This window comes from Gopherus flavomarginatus, chromosome 1, assembly GCF_025201925.1.
Source record: "Gopherus flavomarginatus isolate rGopFla2 chromosome 1, rGopFla2.mat.asm, whole genome shotgun sequence".
In the NCBI taxonomy this organism is placed as follows: Eukaryota; Metazoa; Chordata; order Testudines; family Testudinidae; genus Gopherus; species Gopherus flavomarginatus.
The window spans coordinates 271,792,426-271,809,310 of record NC_066617.1 but is presented as its reverse complement, the minus strand read 5'-3'; the positions used below and the strand labels follow the sequence as shown (position 1 = coordinate 271,809,310).

At 42.8% G+C, this 16,885-nt stretch overlaps 1 protein-coding gene across 4 annotated transcripts in view; it reads left to right on the top strand.

Moving 5' to 3' along the window:
• Positions 1–16,885, top strand: part of FARP1 (FERM, ARH/RhoGEF and pleckstrin domain protein 1) — a 356,237-nt gene that overhangs the window by 297,204 nt on the left and 42,148 nt on the right. For all 4 annotated transcript variants that reach the window (XM_050947809.1, XM_050947801.1, XM_050947782.1 and 1 more), the window contains exons 17-18: positions 10,384–10,465; positions 14,836–15,073. In XM_050947809.1, the coding sequence (XP_050803766.1) occupies positions 10,384–10,465; positions 14,836–15,073 (320 nt within the window). The remainder of the gene's footprint in view (positions 1–10,383; positions 10,466–14,835; positions 15,074–16,885) is intronic.

Below are 16,885 nucleotides of genomic sequence, written 5' to 3'. Positions count from 1 at the left end.
TAAAGAAACCTTTACATTAACCCTTGCTTAAAATGGTTTTGCTATAGGCTTGTCTATATACAGAAATTGTACTGATTTAACTAAGTCTGTTCCAAAATGGGTCTAGTGACAACGGTACCGCCCCGTTGTGTGGGCAATCTTACCTCGGCCTAAGAGTGACTTGTGTAGATATAGCTTAATTCAATTATCACAAAAGGCCCTGTGGCCTTGGAGCAGCCAGAGATAGAAAATGCTGGTATAAAGCTGGCAGAAGCAGTACAGTTGCTGGTGCATCCCCCAACATCATAAGAGCAAAAGAGTTGCTGGGAAGATGAGGAGGCTCTGCCATGTCCAATCCTATACAGGATTTTTATTTTTATTTTATTTTAAGTTAGCCTGTGCTGGAGAACTGAGTGGCTCAGGATCAGAGAGTTACAACTGCTGTCCTGTTACACCCACATCCCCACTCGCACAGAATGGAGGCTCAAGCCCTCTCATCCATTAGGTTATATTAGATAATAGTGTAGTAACCCTGGGCCTGGGCCTGGGCCTAGCCCCTGCTGCAGCATAGAGAGAGCGAGCTCTGGAGAGGGTGGTTCGAGCTGGGGCGGAGGCTTGGAAGCTGTCCGAAGGGGACAGTTGGAAAAAGCTGTGAGAGACGGAGGGAAGGATGCGGGGCTAGCAGATGACCTGGATGTGAGGGAATACATTAGAAGAACAGGAGACTAAAAGTAGGACACTGGGAAATGCAAAGGGGAAAGAAGGAAAATAAGAGAGGTTTCAGGTCAGGAGAAGCAGAAAAAAACCCAGCTGTGGGTATGCAAGCAGTTAATATTAGTAGAGGGAATAAAATCCACAGACATACTGGAGAGAGAGTACCAAGGAAAAAATCTGAAAGGAAATATAATTGGTGAAAAAGGGTATTGATCAAACAGCTCTGTTAGATGAAAACAGATCCTGAAAATAGTAAACGTGAAGCCCACCCACAAAGAACCTAAAGTAAATGACCAGAGAGAATGGCTGTCTGAACATCTGTTGAGGGAATACAGTTCAAAGGTGCCTAATGGACAAGTGAGGGCTCATTAAGTAAAGAAACCCAACTTGCAGATAAACTCGGGTGAAAAGAGGCACAGCCACAGGACCATTGAATACAAGAAGCACTTTAAACCAGAGAGGATCAAAGAACGGGACAGCAAGAATGGAACTGCACTTATAGCCAAGGAGAGGAAAAGTTGATTTTTCTCTCAGGTGACACAGTATGTTTGAGTAATCTCTTTTGTTCTTGTTAATAACAATGCTTTTTGTTTTAACTGCACGGTGTGAGGAAGAGTGGCATGTACGAATTCGCAAAGGTTCATGTGTTGGTAACCTATAGTTTATTATTATAAAAGTAAGTACTTGGTAAGGTTCTATATTATTTATGCTCCTGGTACTATTTTTGGACTTTCCCTTATAAAGTTCTAAACATTTAAAATTTTCCGTTTTGTCTTGGTTTGCCTCTGCCTTGCCTCAAAATTAGCTGAGCCAGGTCACTGTAATAGCATGGTAATATTTTCAGTTTTACTTTCTACTTTTTACTTGTTCTTTTATACACTCTAATATCTTATTTGTATTGAATGGACCAGCTGCATATTCAATCTGGTTCAGGTTTCTCACTAGGGCTTGGCTTGCACCACTTACACCATGGTAGTTGTTGGTGGGGTGTGTCTGGCTGATTTACTGGTGGCATTGTTGTCCTCTGAAAGATGTACTGTGTAATCTCTCTTGCTTTGGGAGAATAACTGCAAGAGAGGGGTTGGCGAGAGGGGTCATGAGACAGCCTTTGATCTAGTAGCATGAGCAGGCTCTTTGTCATCAGTGTTTCCAAATTGTTTTGTTTTTATCTAATCTCATGTTTTTAGTCTGCCAGGTTTTTTCTGTTCTATTTAGAAGGCATAGATTTGACTGGGAACCCTTATGAAATATGACACTTCAGTAAGGAATCATCTGAGAGCTTATGTAGAGGCAGGTCTTGCTAGTCTTCATTTATGGTTTTCTGGGAAGCTAACTAGACCAGGCGGAGGTATTATCCCCAAGCCCATAACATTTTATAGGTCAGTCTTGGGTCACTTTATTGCAGACAGGGTCACTAACACAATGCTAACTGTTTCTCCCAGAGCTGTGACTGAATTTTATGTTGACCTTTAGGGAACATGTGTTAATACTATTCCTGATTTATTTTCACCATCAAATTTCCATTTCCTATAAGAGTATTCCCTTGCAGTTTGAGACAGTATGTTCTTGCTACAGATTTCCTTCCACTGGCTCTGGAGTGGTGTGAGCTGAGGAAAAAGAGAGGAGCTCTGTTCAAAGACCCAAAATAGCTGCTTGCAGAGTCTCTGTATATAGAGCAAACTAGTTGTTTTTAGCATCGTATAATGTAGTGTTAAAAATTGAATTCCTTATCAGTAGTAATAAGCAATCTCCTCCTCCAGTCTTAAAATCTTCACAATGACACAGTACTCAGTGTTGTTCAGAATGAAATTTAAGAATATTTTCTGATATGAAAGAAATAGAAGAATGCTACACAAATTGCCTTCCTTACGTTCCTGCTGGTGACGTTTCTTGAGACCATCAAGCTGCTGCAGATAATAATTGAACAGCAAGAACCTGTAGAATCTGTCTGGATATACATGGTCTTCTCTCGTTGTATCTGGCGAGATGAGAGGTTGATCTTGCTCCATTTGGAGACTTCATTTCTGCACATGCTGTTCACGTATGTCATTCTCCAGAGTGAGTGTACCTTAAGTAAGTCACTGAAGGGCTGAATGTTTGGATGTTGTTTCTGGAAATTCAGATTCCTTGTCCAGGTTCTTCACTGAACGTCTGGTCTTTAAGGCTGAGATGTTCAAAGCTACTTGCAGGATTTGAATGCCCAGCTCCCTATGATAATTGAATGGCATCCAAATCCTCCAGGCATCTTTGCAAATCTCAGCCTAATTGAATGGAGCCAAAATGTTCAAAGGGTGAAAAGACAGACCCTGTGCTAGTCACTCTTTACGGGTGTCATGAACACCCTTACAGATTATGCCATAATTATAGTAATCATGGCACCAGGTTATTTCTATTATTTTCTGCTAGTGCCTAGAACATGCTGGGTGCTCTACAGATGCACAGAAAATACCCCAAGCTGAAAACCTAAGAGACAAAGACAGACAAAACAAAGGGATGAGGACGGGGTGCAGAATGAGTAAAGGAGATCACATGGTCATTAGCTAGAATAATATAATGTTAACCACACAATTAATAATTTTTTGAATTCTCCCCTGGCCAGCTGCAGGGTTCTTTGAGCTCTTTTTTTGCTACTACAACAGTTATACAAGGGCTGCAGTAGATGAGAGAATCCCTCCGACGGTTTGGAGTGAGGTGGGAGTTTTGTCTACTTTATAGTGTTATATCTCCAATAAATATATCACCTTTTATTACATGCCTCCTTCCTGCCCGTAATACACTGTTTGCCTTGCAGCACCTTGTGAGTATGGGGTACTAGCCACTGCCTATTTTATAGAATTAAGAGTCAGAATTCACCTCCTGATGTAAATCTTAATACCCAGGCCCTGAGTTGAGAACTCTATATCCTGTCATTGGCAGATCGATTCCATGTTCAAACAGTCACCCATGAAAACAAAGAGCAAACAGAACAGTTTTGCCACTGACACACAACAAATGAGCCTCTTTTCCCCTCAGCAAACTATGAGATATCATTCAGAGCACAGCACGGGGAGGACTCTATGGTCTGCTTCTGTGTCTTGTGCTGTGAAAGAAATAAGACAGCATGGGGGTTATTTTATCCTCTCTATATTGTTTCTTTGGGTGGAGGGGAGAAACGTTTACCGTGGAGAAATCTTTCACTTCGTACACGCTTCCTCCTGAGTGCGTTTCCCTCCAGTTCAATTTGTTTATCCTGTTGACCTGCCAGCTGTTTCCATCAGATTTTGCTCCAGAGTGGAGCAGCACCCAAAACTCATTTCCCTGAGACTAGACAAACACAGGAAACATTACTTGAGATGTTTCATTTTTTGTTTTTCTATATATTACTGGCATGCCTTGAAGCCCCAGTCATGGACCAGGACCCCATTGTGCACTGTGTGGGTGGATTTCAGGTCTGTTGAGCTCTGAGGCATCTGCTCATTGCTGCTTGTATCCACAGATTGGTGGATCTGTGCTTAATCTTTCACTCTTTGTAGAGGTCTTGGGAGGACTCCAAACCCTGGAGTCTCCAGGGAAACTTCCCTGTTGCTCATCTGATCTGGCATGGGGGATGGAGGGAGCACCACATCCTGGGGGACTGTGGAAAGGAATTGGCAGGGAAAGGGAGCAGGTAGCACAGGCAGCTGTAAGTGAATGTTTTGGAAGGAGCAGGGAGAGCTAGTCAGGCACTCAGGTGCTCAAAGGATCAGTAAACTTCCTGATTCCATAGCAGCTTTGAAGTTGTGACCAGAGCCAGTAAGGAGCTGGCTTCCAGGGCCATTGCCTTCCCCTTTTCCTTCCTTATGCTAGTGGCAGTGCTGCATCCTCCACAAGATCTGTCTCCCCCTTGGTGGAGGAGGAGGCAAGGAATCCTCCATAGAGAGCCATCGTGCCAGTAGGAAGGGAGAAGCCTTGCTAAGGATGCCAGTTTTTGTTGGACATATTTCTAGAGGTTTCATCACAAGACATAATATTTAATTTAAAATAAATCTTTAATTCCTGGCAAGCCCAGGGTGCTGCTGAGTTGGAGCTTCCTTTCTCCGTGGGTCTTCGTGATCCTTGAGGTTTGAAGGCTCAGACTTTCCTCTCTGAGACAGTGTTTACTGGAAGCACTACAGGGCTCGCCTTGGGAGGTTTCTTGGAGCCTCTTTACCTTCGTGCGGGTGTTACTGAAGGAATGGGAATCATGGCCCTTTTAAAATAAACAAACAAATGCCATTTGGAGGCTAGGTTATTAATACTTTTTCCAAACCCATTGTTCTATTAAGTTGTCTGAGTGCAATGTTGTATTTAAAGTAAGGGAAAAGCAGCATCCTTAAGGAAATCCACTAGGTTGCTTCAGAGAAAAACACAAGCAAAAATATTCCAGTCCCACTGTACCATGTCACCTGTTCAGTCAGCTCCCCACATTAAACAGGATGCGCCAGATCCTCAACCTCTGCTCTATCCTTCCTCCATGGCCCTGCATGGACAGACAGATGCTGTAACAGTGACTGGGGATTTCACTTGGATAAGGGAATCTCTGATCAATGCTACACCACCTGCTCCCACGGCTCTCCTCCCCTGGCACAGTGGCATTGCTGAGAGTGTATCGGAGCAGAAGGGAATGTAGCCTGGCTATACTGTGCCCTGATATTCTGGGATGGCTGAATGGAACTGTTCCAGGGACCATGACTTAGATAAGATTGCTTTAACTTGCACTAGGGGCCAAACGGGTTCTCTGCTGTGCTGAGAATTAGTAAAAGTGTAGAGTAGAAAGCTGGCAGATCTGGCCTTTGCATCTCAAATTACTAAAATCTAAGGTAATTAGATGCCCCCAAACTTGGATATCCCAGAGTGAAGGTTCCCTGATGGTGCCACATGCCTTTCTGGAATGTCAAGTGCAGCTGTGTTCAAACCTTGGAAAACCAGGAAATACAAAGTTAAGGGATGTGCCACTCCCGCAATGCAACTGTAACTTGCCCATGGATCTGGCAATAGCAACTGGAATGGTTCAGTAAGGGGTATGAAGACATAAAGAATGACTAAGAGAATGTGCCATTGTTTCTGTTGTGTTGCATTCCATAGATTTTAACTGCAGCATATGTTTGCCTGCACTCTGACTGCCTGTGCTAGGTGTTACTGTACTGAGTGGGGGAAGGAGTAGTTGGAGCAGGTGATTGGGATATGAAGAGAGGTACACGTGTACTTCAAAAGATCAAGTATGCCTCATTTCAGTACTGAATTCTGTAGGTTTTGTCGGTATAAGGCACGGGGTATGCTTGTGTTATGTGTACTATCAGCATTCCCGACGGTAGTCTCCAGGGCTCAGTGAGAACATAAGAACAGCCATACTGAAACCAAAGGTCCATCTAGCCCAGTATCCTGTCTTCTAATGGTGGCCAATGCCAGATGCTTCAGAGGGAGTGAACAGAACAGGTCATCCTCAAGTGATCCATCCCCTGTTGCCCATTCCCAGCTTCTGGCAAACAGAGGCTAGGGACACCATCCCTGCCCATTCTGGCTAATAGCCATTGATGGACCTATCCTCCATGAACATATCTAGTTCTTTTTTGAACTCTGTTATAGTCTTGGCCTTCCACAACATCCTCTGGCAAGGAGTTCTACGGGTTTACTGTGCATTCTGTGAAAAAATACTTCCTTTTGTTTGTTTTAAACCTGCTGCCTGTTAATTGCATCTGGTGACCCCTAGTGAGGAGTAACTGAAAGTAGTGGCTAAGACAGAATCCTCACAGCAAGGGGAAGGGGTTGTTACGGTTAGCAAGGTTGTTGTGGTCTGTGTGGGGTAGGCTCAGTGTTTGATTGTAGGCCAGGTGTAGGTAGCTCCTCTTTGTTATACCTGATATAAACACACGTTTTGCCTTAGCAAAGAGAAGGTTTCAGACTCTGTCCTACAGTGTGCGTGTGCTCTGTTCCCAAAGTGTTCTGTTGCATTTGTGAGGGTGTACTGTGCTAGTGTGTATGTTATCAGCACATTAGAATATTCCTCATTTAGGGCAGAATTAAGGGGAGAGGGGCAGTGCAGTACCTTAAATCTGTATTTCCTGGCTTTCAGAGGTTTGTAGCTTAGCTATCTTTCTGGAAGTGCATAAGGCACCATTGGGCAACTTGGGCATTTAATTTTCTTGAGTTTTTAAAAATTATTTTTCTCAGCATTCCCCATCTATCACAACCCATCTCTCCTCCTCCAGTGCCTGTGGCTCCTTGGCAATGGTCACCCCAGCCACAGGCTGCACTGACTGCATGTTAGTCCCTTCATTGCCCCGGCATCATCTCTCACCTCCTTGCACATCTAGAACAGCTTGGTTCTCCCTCTTCCCCTGGGAGACACAGACATTGGCAGGAGGTCACAGGGTGAGGAACTGGGGAGAGGATGCAGAGACTAGAATGGAGTCAGTGGGGTCACATTTTGAAGGGGGGGATCATAGGGGGCATGGATGGTCAGGTGTTTGGGGGAAAAGAGCTGAAGCCCTACCAGCATCCCCCACTGCACAGCTCTGACCCTCTCCTTCCCATCCCATTCTTGCACTGCTTCAACACTCCCCCTCACTGCTTCAGCTCCCCGTGCTCCTCTCCACTGCTTTGACACTGCGCTAACTCCTCCCACCTTCCCTCCCTGGTGCCATTGCTCTGATCACCCCCATGCTTCCTGGTGCTCCAAGCCCCCACACAAATCCCCACACACACACACGCACACACTGCTCTGAGCCTCCCGCACTCATACCAACTCCATTTTCCTCTTTGGCACTCCAAGCTCCTTGTAAGCTTGAGTTGTTGAGAAGGTGGTGGAGGAGTGCAAGGACCAGCTGGAGACAGAAGAGGCAGGAGAATGAAGATGCAGAGTCCCTACACAAATCTGGGCCTTGTGTATTGGGAAGAGGCTCTACACATCCATCTGCCACACAGGAGGCTCAGAGAGGTATGAAGGGGTCCATCTATCTCAATTATATGTTCTCAGATGAATGAGAGCATCCTATGGAGATGAATACAGCCTGAAACAATAGCTCTGAAAGGTGTGAACTGCTCCATTTTTCTCAGAGGGTGTTCTCATCCCTTCTGCCCCAGTTTCAACACTTGTGGGCCTGTGCCATCCACTAGCCTTCCATAGCTTCTCACCCTACTTTCAGCACTATGTGCTTGGTGCATACTCCAAGCAAACCTGTTCTCAGCTCTCAAGTACATCTTATGGTACCACGCCAAATGCTTTACAGAAATCTAAATATATTACATCAACACTATTATCAGCCAAACTTGTAATCTCACCAAAAAAGTTATCAAGTTAGTGTGACAGGATTTATTTTCCATAAACTCATGTTGATTGGCATTAATTATATTACCTTTAACTCTTTATGAATTAAGTTCCATATTAGCCTCTCCAGTATTTTTCTCAGGGTTGATTTCAGGCTGACAGGACTATAGTTACCTGGGTTGTCCTGCTAACTCTCTTAAAATATTGGTACACCATTAGCTTTCTTCCTCTGGAACTTTCCCAACATTCCAAGATTTATTGAAAATCAATATTAATTGTCCAGAGAGTGTCTCAGACAGCTCTTTTAAAACTCTTGGATTCAAGTTATTTGGACCTGCTGATTTTAAAAGTGTCTGGCTTTAGTAGCTGCAGCTCAACATCTTTCCAACTTACTGTTGGAATGGCAAGGCTATCATCATCATGATATGATTACATCATCTGGCTTTTTCCCAAATACAGAACAGAAATATTTATTCTGCCTTATCTGTATTATTCTACCATTTCCATCTAATAATAGGCCAATATCACTGTTAGGTTTCTTTTTGTTCCTTAATATACTTAAGGACAATAAGAAGTTTGTTTTATTTAACTCTTCTAACCTTACATTTCCCCTTGTGTCCTTGTAATTTGCACGTTGGTTCAATTGCTTCAACTACTGCAGGAGAATTCCCTGTGTGTTTAATAACTTAACAGACAAAATCCAGCACTTGAGCTTAATCAAACAATAGCTTTTTTAATACTTTTAAAAATAATCAAACAGTTTCATAATGGCGAAGAAATTTAAAATTTTGCATTTGCAGACTTAATTTCCTTCTAGTGAGAGAAGCTTGTTAGTACTAGGAGGAAGCCTTTTTAAGATAGTAGCTTGAGGAATAAATAGCAGGGCATATGAGCAAGGTTCAATGTAATTCCTTCTCTTTTACAAAAAAAACTAAAACTAACTAACTAAGGTGTATTTAGCAGTTGAGAGGTGAGCTTCTTTCTGCCAGGCAGATAGAGCTATCTGGTTTAGGTATTTATAAGGCTCGTATTATCTTCATGACTAAGTGCTGGTATGGTATCAGATTTCAAGATCGAAAAGAGGGGTTTCAATAAAGTTGTGGATAATATGCTGCAGTTACTTCTAATGCAACAATTTATGATTTTTGTCTTCCATTTATTCATACTGTAGTGCAAATAGAATTTTTCCTAAAGTAAAAATCTAGATGTGTTTCAATGAGCTGAATAACTACAGGTGAATGAAAATCAAGAAATGTGTTTAGTTTTAAAGCAGAGATCTGACCATTTCCTCAAGTTAATTTTGATCTGTTTATTTTAGATCTCAAATGTCTGCCTTTTTGTCTGTGCAGCTCCTTCAGTCGAATTGTACATGTTCACCCAGTGATGAATTTGACACCACCACCACCGCCCAAACTCACACTTGGTTGTTTAACAAAATTTAAAAATCTGAGGCATTGAGTGAGAATATGCTAATGATTGAAGCTGCACTGAGGAAGACTTTGTTCCCTCTTCATTTTTTTTACTAGGCTGCCAGACTGTGCTTCCCTCATCCCCCTAGTGGTTGTTCCTGTCTGTTTTGAAATGCTCAGCTCAGACCGCTATGGTTTGAACAGTTCAGTGACAATTAGAATCTTAAATTCATTAATTTCCTTCACTGGTCTCTGGAGTGATGTCTTTTTGATTCAGTCTCCCAAAATGTGTAGCGCCTTTAATTCTGCACCCCTCCCCATATCTCTCATACACATTTAGAAACAAATAATCCTTTGTCACCAGGAGTTACTGTTATCCCAAACTGAGTGCCCACTGCAACTTGCATTAGCACTTGCTAGAGGAAGTCCAGCCTGATTGGGGCGGTGGTTGCATAATTTTTAAATATGAAAAAGGAGAGACTTGACAGGAATGTTGCCTGTGAATACGTGACACTTCTGTACCGAACCTGAATGCCTGGCAACCCTGCAGACCGCTTCTCTTCCCAACAGTACAAGGGTTCTTAGAACATACATGTCAGCAGTCCCTGCTGGGAAGACAATTCTTGGGTTTTAACAAAAAAAAATTCTTCTGCCTCCTCCTTATAATCAGTGCCCAATGAACTGCAATGGCATTTTCAAATCTTCCCTATTTGTCCTCCTGCCCCCAACTTTCTCTATTTATAGCTTTAAAAATGTTGGCAATTTTCCTTAAAAGCCTAATAGTTTTGTTAGGTTCATACCCTCTCTGATGTTACTAGTACAAGCCAATTTAGCTGAAGAATGTACTCTACCTGGGAATTAACAGTACATTAAGAAGCTACTTTATCGGTTTTTGAGCTAAAGAACACAGAATTTTAGGATTTTGAAAGAAGTAAGTTATTGAGTTTCTTGGTGCTTTACAAGTGATTATGCCATTATATTGCATGACTAAAGTTTCGATATTTCTGTTGCTGACAGGGAAGGCCGCTCCAATGCTCACATTAAAGGAGATTACCAAAGAATTGGTGATGTTATGCTAAAGAACATTCAGAGTATGAAGGTAGGAATGATCCTATAACCACTAAGCTTTGGCATGGGTCAGAATCAATGTGCTTTTTCATGTAAATATAGTGCTGCCATTTGTGCTGCTTTTGACTTTTGTGTGAGTTTTATTTAAGTTTCATTCAATGAATTTCTAAATGTTTAGGCAGAGTTTGAGTGTTGCAAGCCCTTTAATTTTTAGTGATCAAAAAATCCTTAGAAGCATTACATACAAAATCAGGAGAAAATTTTCAAACACAATAAACTTTCAGATGTGGAGACAAAATGAGATCGCGTTTTATGTGCGCAAATAGAGATGAGAGCACAGAATAGGTAATTGAGCATGCAAGTATGCCTGCAAGTAGGACACTTGCAGAAGCAATTACCCTACAGTGGCATATACCAACTAGATACATATTTGCAAACCTAACTTTTTGGGAAGCTGGTCCTGGATATTTGCCCCTCCCCCCCTTTTTTTTAAGCTTTGTTTGTGCTGTGGTACAGAAGGGATGAGTGCCATTCTAAGGCTCACATAGCAAATCAGTGACAAAGCTGTAAATAGAACTTGGGAATCCTGATTCACAATCCACTGGTGTATCTAATAGGCCATCATAACCCTTTCCTCAATAAACCTACCACTGACTGCTTCATTCACCCAGACACATTCTGATACCTGGAAAAATCATCATATGTACTTTCAAACACCAGTCACTTATTCTCGGGAAGTATAATTGTTTTCCTAAAGAGCTGTTGATCTCTAACAGTAAACTTATAAGCAGAGTTGTCTCTAAATATGTGTCTGGTGCCTTTAAACTCATGTTGTTTGGTCTTTGGTGCCCTACGATCCTCCTTTGACATAGAAGAAAGATTGCAGCCTCCAGAGAAAAGAATCAAAACCGAGTTTGGATCAAAGAAGTCAGAATAGGAGACAGAAAAGAAAAATTAGTTCAGAACCTTCACACTTAGCACAGAACCTATTAAAAGACCTGTAAATTGACCCTGTCAGCTTAGTTAACATAGGGAAGAAGTTAAAAGTAACTAACTACCTGGCAGCCTCCATAGTAGCCAAGGATGGTTCCCTTTTGGTTCAGGTTCTTTGCCTGTCAGAATGTCCATGGAATGAACATGTAGTGTGCCTAGAAACCACTAAACTAGCCTGTACTGTAAAGCTGTTGCAAAATCATGAGAAGGGGATTTGTTTGGAGATGTGTCAAACACCACATTAGATTTAGACTAAGCCATCCTGCCTTTTGAAGTCAGATCAATACACAAAAGTCCAATTTCCCCTCATTTTCTGTGGCAGCAGATTTATTCATTTAGAGACTACTCTGGCTCCATCCAATGAGCTTCATCAATAAAATCAATCACCAGACTACAGCAGAACTCCTTTCGTTACTTTTTTAAAGGGGATTTTTTTAAAATTAAGTCGGAAACTTGGCCAATCAGATAGACCTTATGCTGCAAGCTGACTGAAGCTGCTACAACCCCACTGTCATAAGGCAGTCCTGCCTGGAGCGCCCTTCTGCAGCAGACTGCAGCATGGCAGCTAGCCTGCCTCAATTTCCCATCTCCCCAGGTGACCCAATAACTTCATGTTTTCTGGTCTCCAAACAACCCCTCCTTGGGCCTGGTTCATTACAACAATATAGTCAGAGTAGCCAATTCTCACCTGAGGGCAAGCAATCACTAAAACTCAAAACTCCCTTGATGCCCCACATACCAGATGCTGGTGCCTTCGACCACACCTGGACTCTGTCAGTCCTTTCCTGTCCTTGTACTGGGACACACACCCTAGCCCTTCCAGTTGGGGTGCAACCCCACTCTTTCCAGCAGGAACCCCCACAGCCTCTCTGCTGGGAGCATGTTTGCCAGGGGAGCATCCCTCACTCTCACTGTTCCTCTGTGTCCTGATCTCCAGCCCTGGAGATGTCAGTAGGTAAACTCCTGTGCTGCTCCCTTGTCTTCAGCCCTCTCTGGCCCTTGGCTCCACCTCTCTGGCTTTGAGCAGCAGCATTTCCCTCTGCTGATGTTTCTCCTACCTTCAGCCCCCTCCAGCCCTGGCTGCCTGGCTTGGGGATGCCAGCGAGCAAATCTGTCTTGCTGGTCTCCTGCCCTCTGTTTCCTTCCATGACTCCTCCAATCCCCTGGTCTCTGGCAGTTCTCACCTGCCCTTCTGCTCTAACTCATTGTGACTCCCTGACCCATTTTAGCCCCCAAATATTGCCCAACTCTCTTTATTGGCCAGACTTTGAGCTCTTGTTCTGGCACAGAGGATCTGGACCTTTTTAATTCACAGGTGCCAGTCACGCTGTGATACCCACTCAGTCAGCTTGTAAGTTACATTCACTCCCCTTCACTTCACACCACCATTTTACATCAAGAATATTAGAACAGCCCTACTGGGTAAGAGCAAAGGTCCATCTAGCCCAGTATCCTGTCATCCGACAGTGACCAATGCCAGGTGCCCCAGAGGGAATGAACAGAACAGGTAATCATCAAGTGATCCATTCCCTGTTACTCATTCCCAGCTTCTGGCAAACAGAGGCTAGGGGCACCATTCCTGTCCGTCCTGGCTAACAGCCATTGATGGACCCATCCTTCATGAATTTATCTAGTTCTTTTTTGAACCCTGTTATGAACTTGGCCTTCACAACATCCTCTGGCAAAGAGTTCCACAGGTTGACTGTGTGTTCTGTGAAGAAATACTTCCTTTTATTTGTTTTAAACTTGCTGCCTATTAATTTCATTTGGTGACCGCTAGTTCTTGTGTTGTGAGAAGTAGTAAACAACACTTCCTTATCTACTTTCTTTACACCAGTCATGAAATTTTAGCCCTCCATCATATTTCCCTGTAGCTGTCTCTTTTCCAAGCTGAAAAATCCCAGTCTTATTAATCTCTCCTCATACAGAAGCCTTCCATACCCCCAACCATTGTTGTTGCCCTTTTCTGAACCTTTTCCAATTCCAATATATCTTTTTTGAGTTGGGGCAACCACATCTGCACGCAGTATTCAAGGTGTGGGTGTACCTTGGATTTATATAGAGGCAATATGATATTTTCTGTCTTATTATCTATCCCTTCCTTAATGATTCCCAACATTCTGTTCACCATTTTTGACTACCACTGCACATTGAGTGGATGTTTTCAGAGAACCATCCACAATGACTCCCAAGATCTTTCTTGAGTGGTAACAGCTAATTTAGACAGCATCATTTTATGTGTATAGTTGGGATTATGTTTTCCAATGTGCATTACTTTGCATTTATCAGCATTGAATTTCATCTGCCATTTTGTTGCCCAGTCACCCAGTTTTGTGAGATACCTTTGTAGCTCTTCACAGTCTGCCTGGGACTTAACTATCTTGAGTAGTTTTGTATCATCTGCAAATTTTGCCATCTCACTGTTTACTCATTTTTCCAGATCATTTATGAATATGTTGAATAGGACTGGTCCCAGTACAGATCTCTGGGGGACACCACTATTTACCTCTCTCCATTCTGAAAACTGACCATTTATTCCTACCCTTTGTTTCTTCTCTTTTAACCAGTTACTGATCCATAAGAGTACCTTCCCTCTTATCCCATGACAGCTTGGTTTGCTTAAGAGCCTTTGGTGAGGGACCTCGTCAAAGGCTTTCTGAAAATCTAAATACACTATATTCACTGGATCCCCCTTTTCCACATGCTTGTTGACCACCTCAAAGAATTCACCTCTGAAGTTGCCCACCTAGCGTTATGTAGATGAGATGATAACCCAGGGACAGAAAATATGAAGTGCTGTAACGCAGGTGTTTTGATATGATGTGTTTGTGTGTATGTGTTCAGAGTTTGCCAGGAGTTGTAGCTTCTCTTTAATAATAAATAGATGAACGAAAGCTGGAATTCCAATTGGTTACGGATAGGATCATCAAAGGGGCCTAAGGAATTGGGAAAGTCAGTGCCAGTTGGATATCTAATTACCTTAGTCCTCTTTGGAGATCCCAATCTACATTTGTTTCCTAACTCCGTGCTGTTGCTTGTCCCCATGATATGTGCACGGTGTGAGCTAAGTACAGTGTAATATCTTCAACTTTGAATTCCTTGGCTGCTGCTAGACTGTCTGCCTCAATTAGTTTTGTTTGTTTGTTTGTTTTATAGGGGATGCAGAGAAGGTCAGGGAAAGGGAAGAATTGGCACAAAAGATTAAATTAAGTCTGGACAGGCTGGGATTTTCCATCTTATTTCTTTTGTAGGTTAATGAGAGAACATTAGTGTTGCACAGAGCAAGTGATTGTGTTGCAAAAAACTACAGCAGTAGTAGCTAGATTTTATATCAGATGCTTTGGAATCCCGTATGTGCAGTGTGTTTGCTAATGTCTCTGCCTCTTTTCTTTTCTCTTTGTTTTTAAGCAACTGACAGTTCACCTGCGGAAACACAATGAAGTTTTGGTGGAGTTGGAGAATGGGATCAAGAACTCTCGCAAGCTGGAGACCTTGTGCAGGGATTTTGAGTTACAGAAAGTCTGCTACCTGCCCCTCAATACCTTCCTACTCCGGCCTTTGCACCGGCTCATGCACTATAAGCAGATAATGGAAAGGCTCTGCAAACACTACCCACCAAATCATGTTGACTTCAGAGACTCCAGAGGTGAATGTGGAGGAATAATCTAATTCTATAAGCTGTGGACTAGAACACAGTCTTCTGATAACTAGTTCCCCATTCTGACCACCAGGCATGCTGTAGTATAAATAATATCGCATACAAAAAACTACATTAGAAGAGTGTTCAGCTTGCAGAGTCAAGCACTCAAAAGTCAGGAAATGTCAGAATTAAGGTTGCCTCTGCGTATGCATGACAACATATTCTTTTTCCAGACGTGCAGCCTGTTTTATTGTCATTTCCGTTTTTCGCTTTAGGTGTTCAAAGCGTCTGTCATATTTTTCTCAAACGTGAAGAAAATATTCTCCGTTTGAGGTTTTCATCAATTGATCACTTTCAAGGCCAGAAAGGACCTTTGTGATCATCTAGTCCGAGCTCCTGTATAGCACAGGCCAGAGAACTTCCCCAGAATGATTCTTGCAGCATATTCTCTAGAAAGATATCCAGTCTTGATTTTAAAATGGGCAGTGATGGAGAATCCACCATGAGCTTTGCCTTTTGCCCAGCTTTTCCCTCTTGTTCATGACTTGATTCCCTGCTCCTTTTTCTCCTCGTCTTACATATGATTTTCCAGGGGATTTGTGCTCCTAAATCAGCTAGGTGCTTTTCAAAAATTCCACCCTAACTCTTTGTCCTCATTGTAGAGCAGAGATCCCTTGCTGTAAAACTGACTCTTAAGAATCCCTCGTTTTAGAGTAGACCTATAAATATTTGAGGATGGTTGAAGCCATGTACCCAGTTACATTTTCAATTAAACTATTAATTAATGGATATTGGAGTCCTTGGAGAGAACATAGTAATAAAGCACAACCCAGGCTGGATTAACCTTTTGTGGGCCTGGCGCCAAACATATTTGTGAGCCCCCATGTAGTCGTTATGGGCCTCTTCCGAGTGTAGGCCCGGCACAATGACGCCAACAGTATACCCGGTGCTGCTGAGATGGGGATGAAAACCTTTATTTAAGATATTTATTTCAGATATTTGAAGCCACACAGGATTGAGACTTCCACTCAGCCAACAGAGAGCAAACTGGGCAGTATCAATATACCCAGAATATTCTTGAATTTGGATATTTGTGTGGGAGAGGCTGTTCGTTAGTTTTGTCTTTTTTCGTTTAAACACTCAGGGCCTGCTGGGGGCCATGAGCAGAAGTGCTTAATTAGCATGCGTATGAGCCATATTAAGCCCGGATGTAGCAGTCAGTGGAGTTGTACCTGCATCTCCCCACCACCACTTCCTCCACCCAAAGTTATTGTCATAGTAGAATTCCCAGATTTGAACCTTAGTGTCCAAAATATGGGTACTAGCATGAATTTTCCTAAGCTTAATTACCAGCTTAGATCTGATAGGCTGCCACCAATCAGGACTTAGGTAGAGCGCCTGATAGACTCTGGTCACCCCCAGTACCTTCCCTGGGGACCCCAAGACCCAGATTCCCTGAGTCTCACAACAAAGGGGAATAAACCATTTCCCTTCCCTCCTCCTTTCTTTCCTCCCAGCTCTTTCCCGCCCTGGGTACACTAGGAGACCACCGTGATTCAGTTCCTTGAAACACAACACAGAGAGATCAAATTTCTCTCCCCGCTTCTCCCAGAGGCAATACAGATTCAAGTTCCGTGAATCTAACACAAAGAGGAAATTTACCTTTCCCTCCCTGCTCTCTTTCCCTTCTCCCCACCAATTCCCTGGTAATACAGACTCAGTTCCTTTGAGCCTTAACTAGGAGAGAAAAATCAGACAGGTCTTAAAAGCAAAACTTTTAATAAAAAGAGAGAAAAAAATAAAAGGTCTATCTCTGCA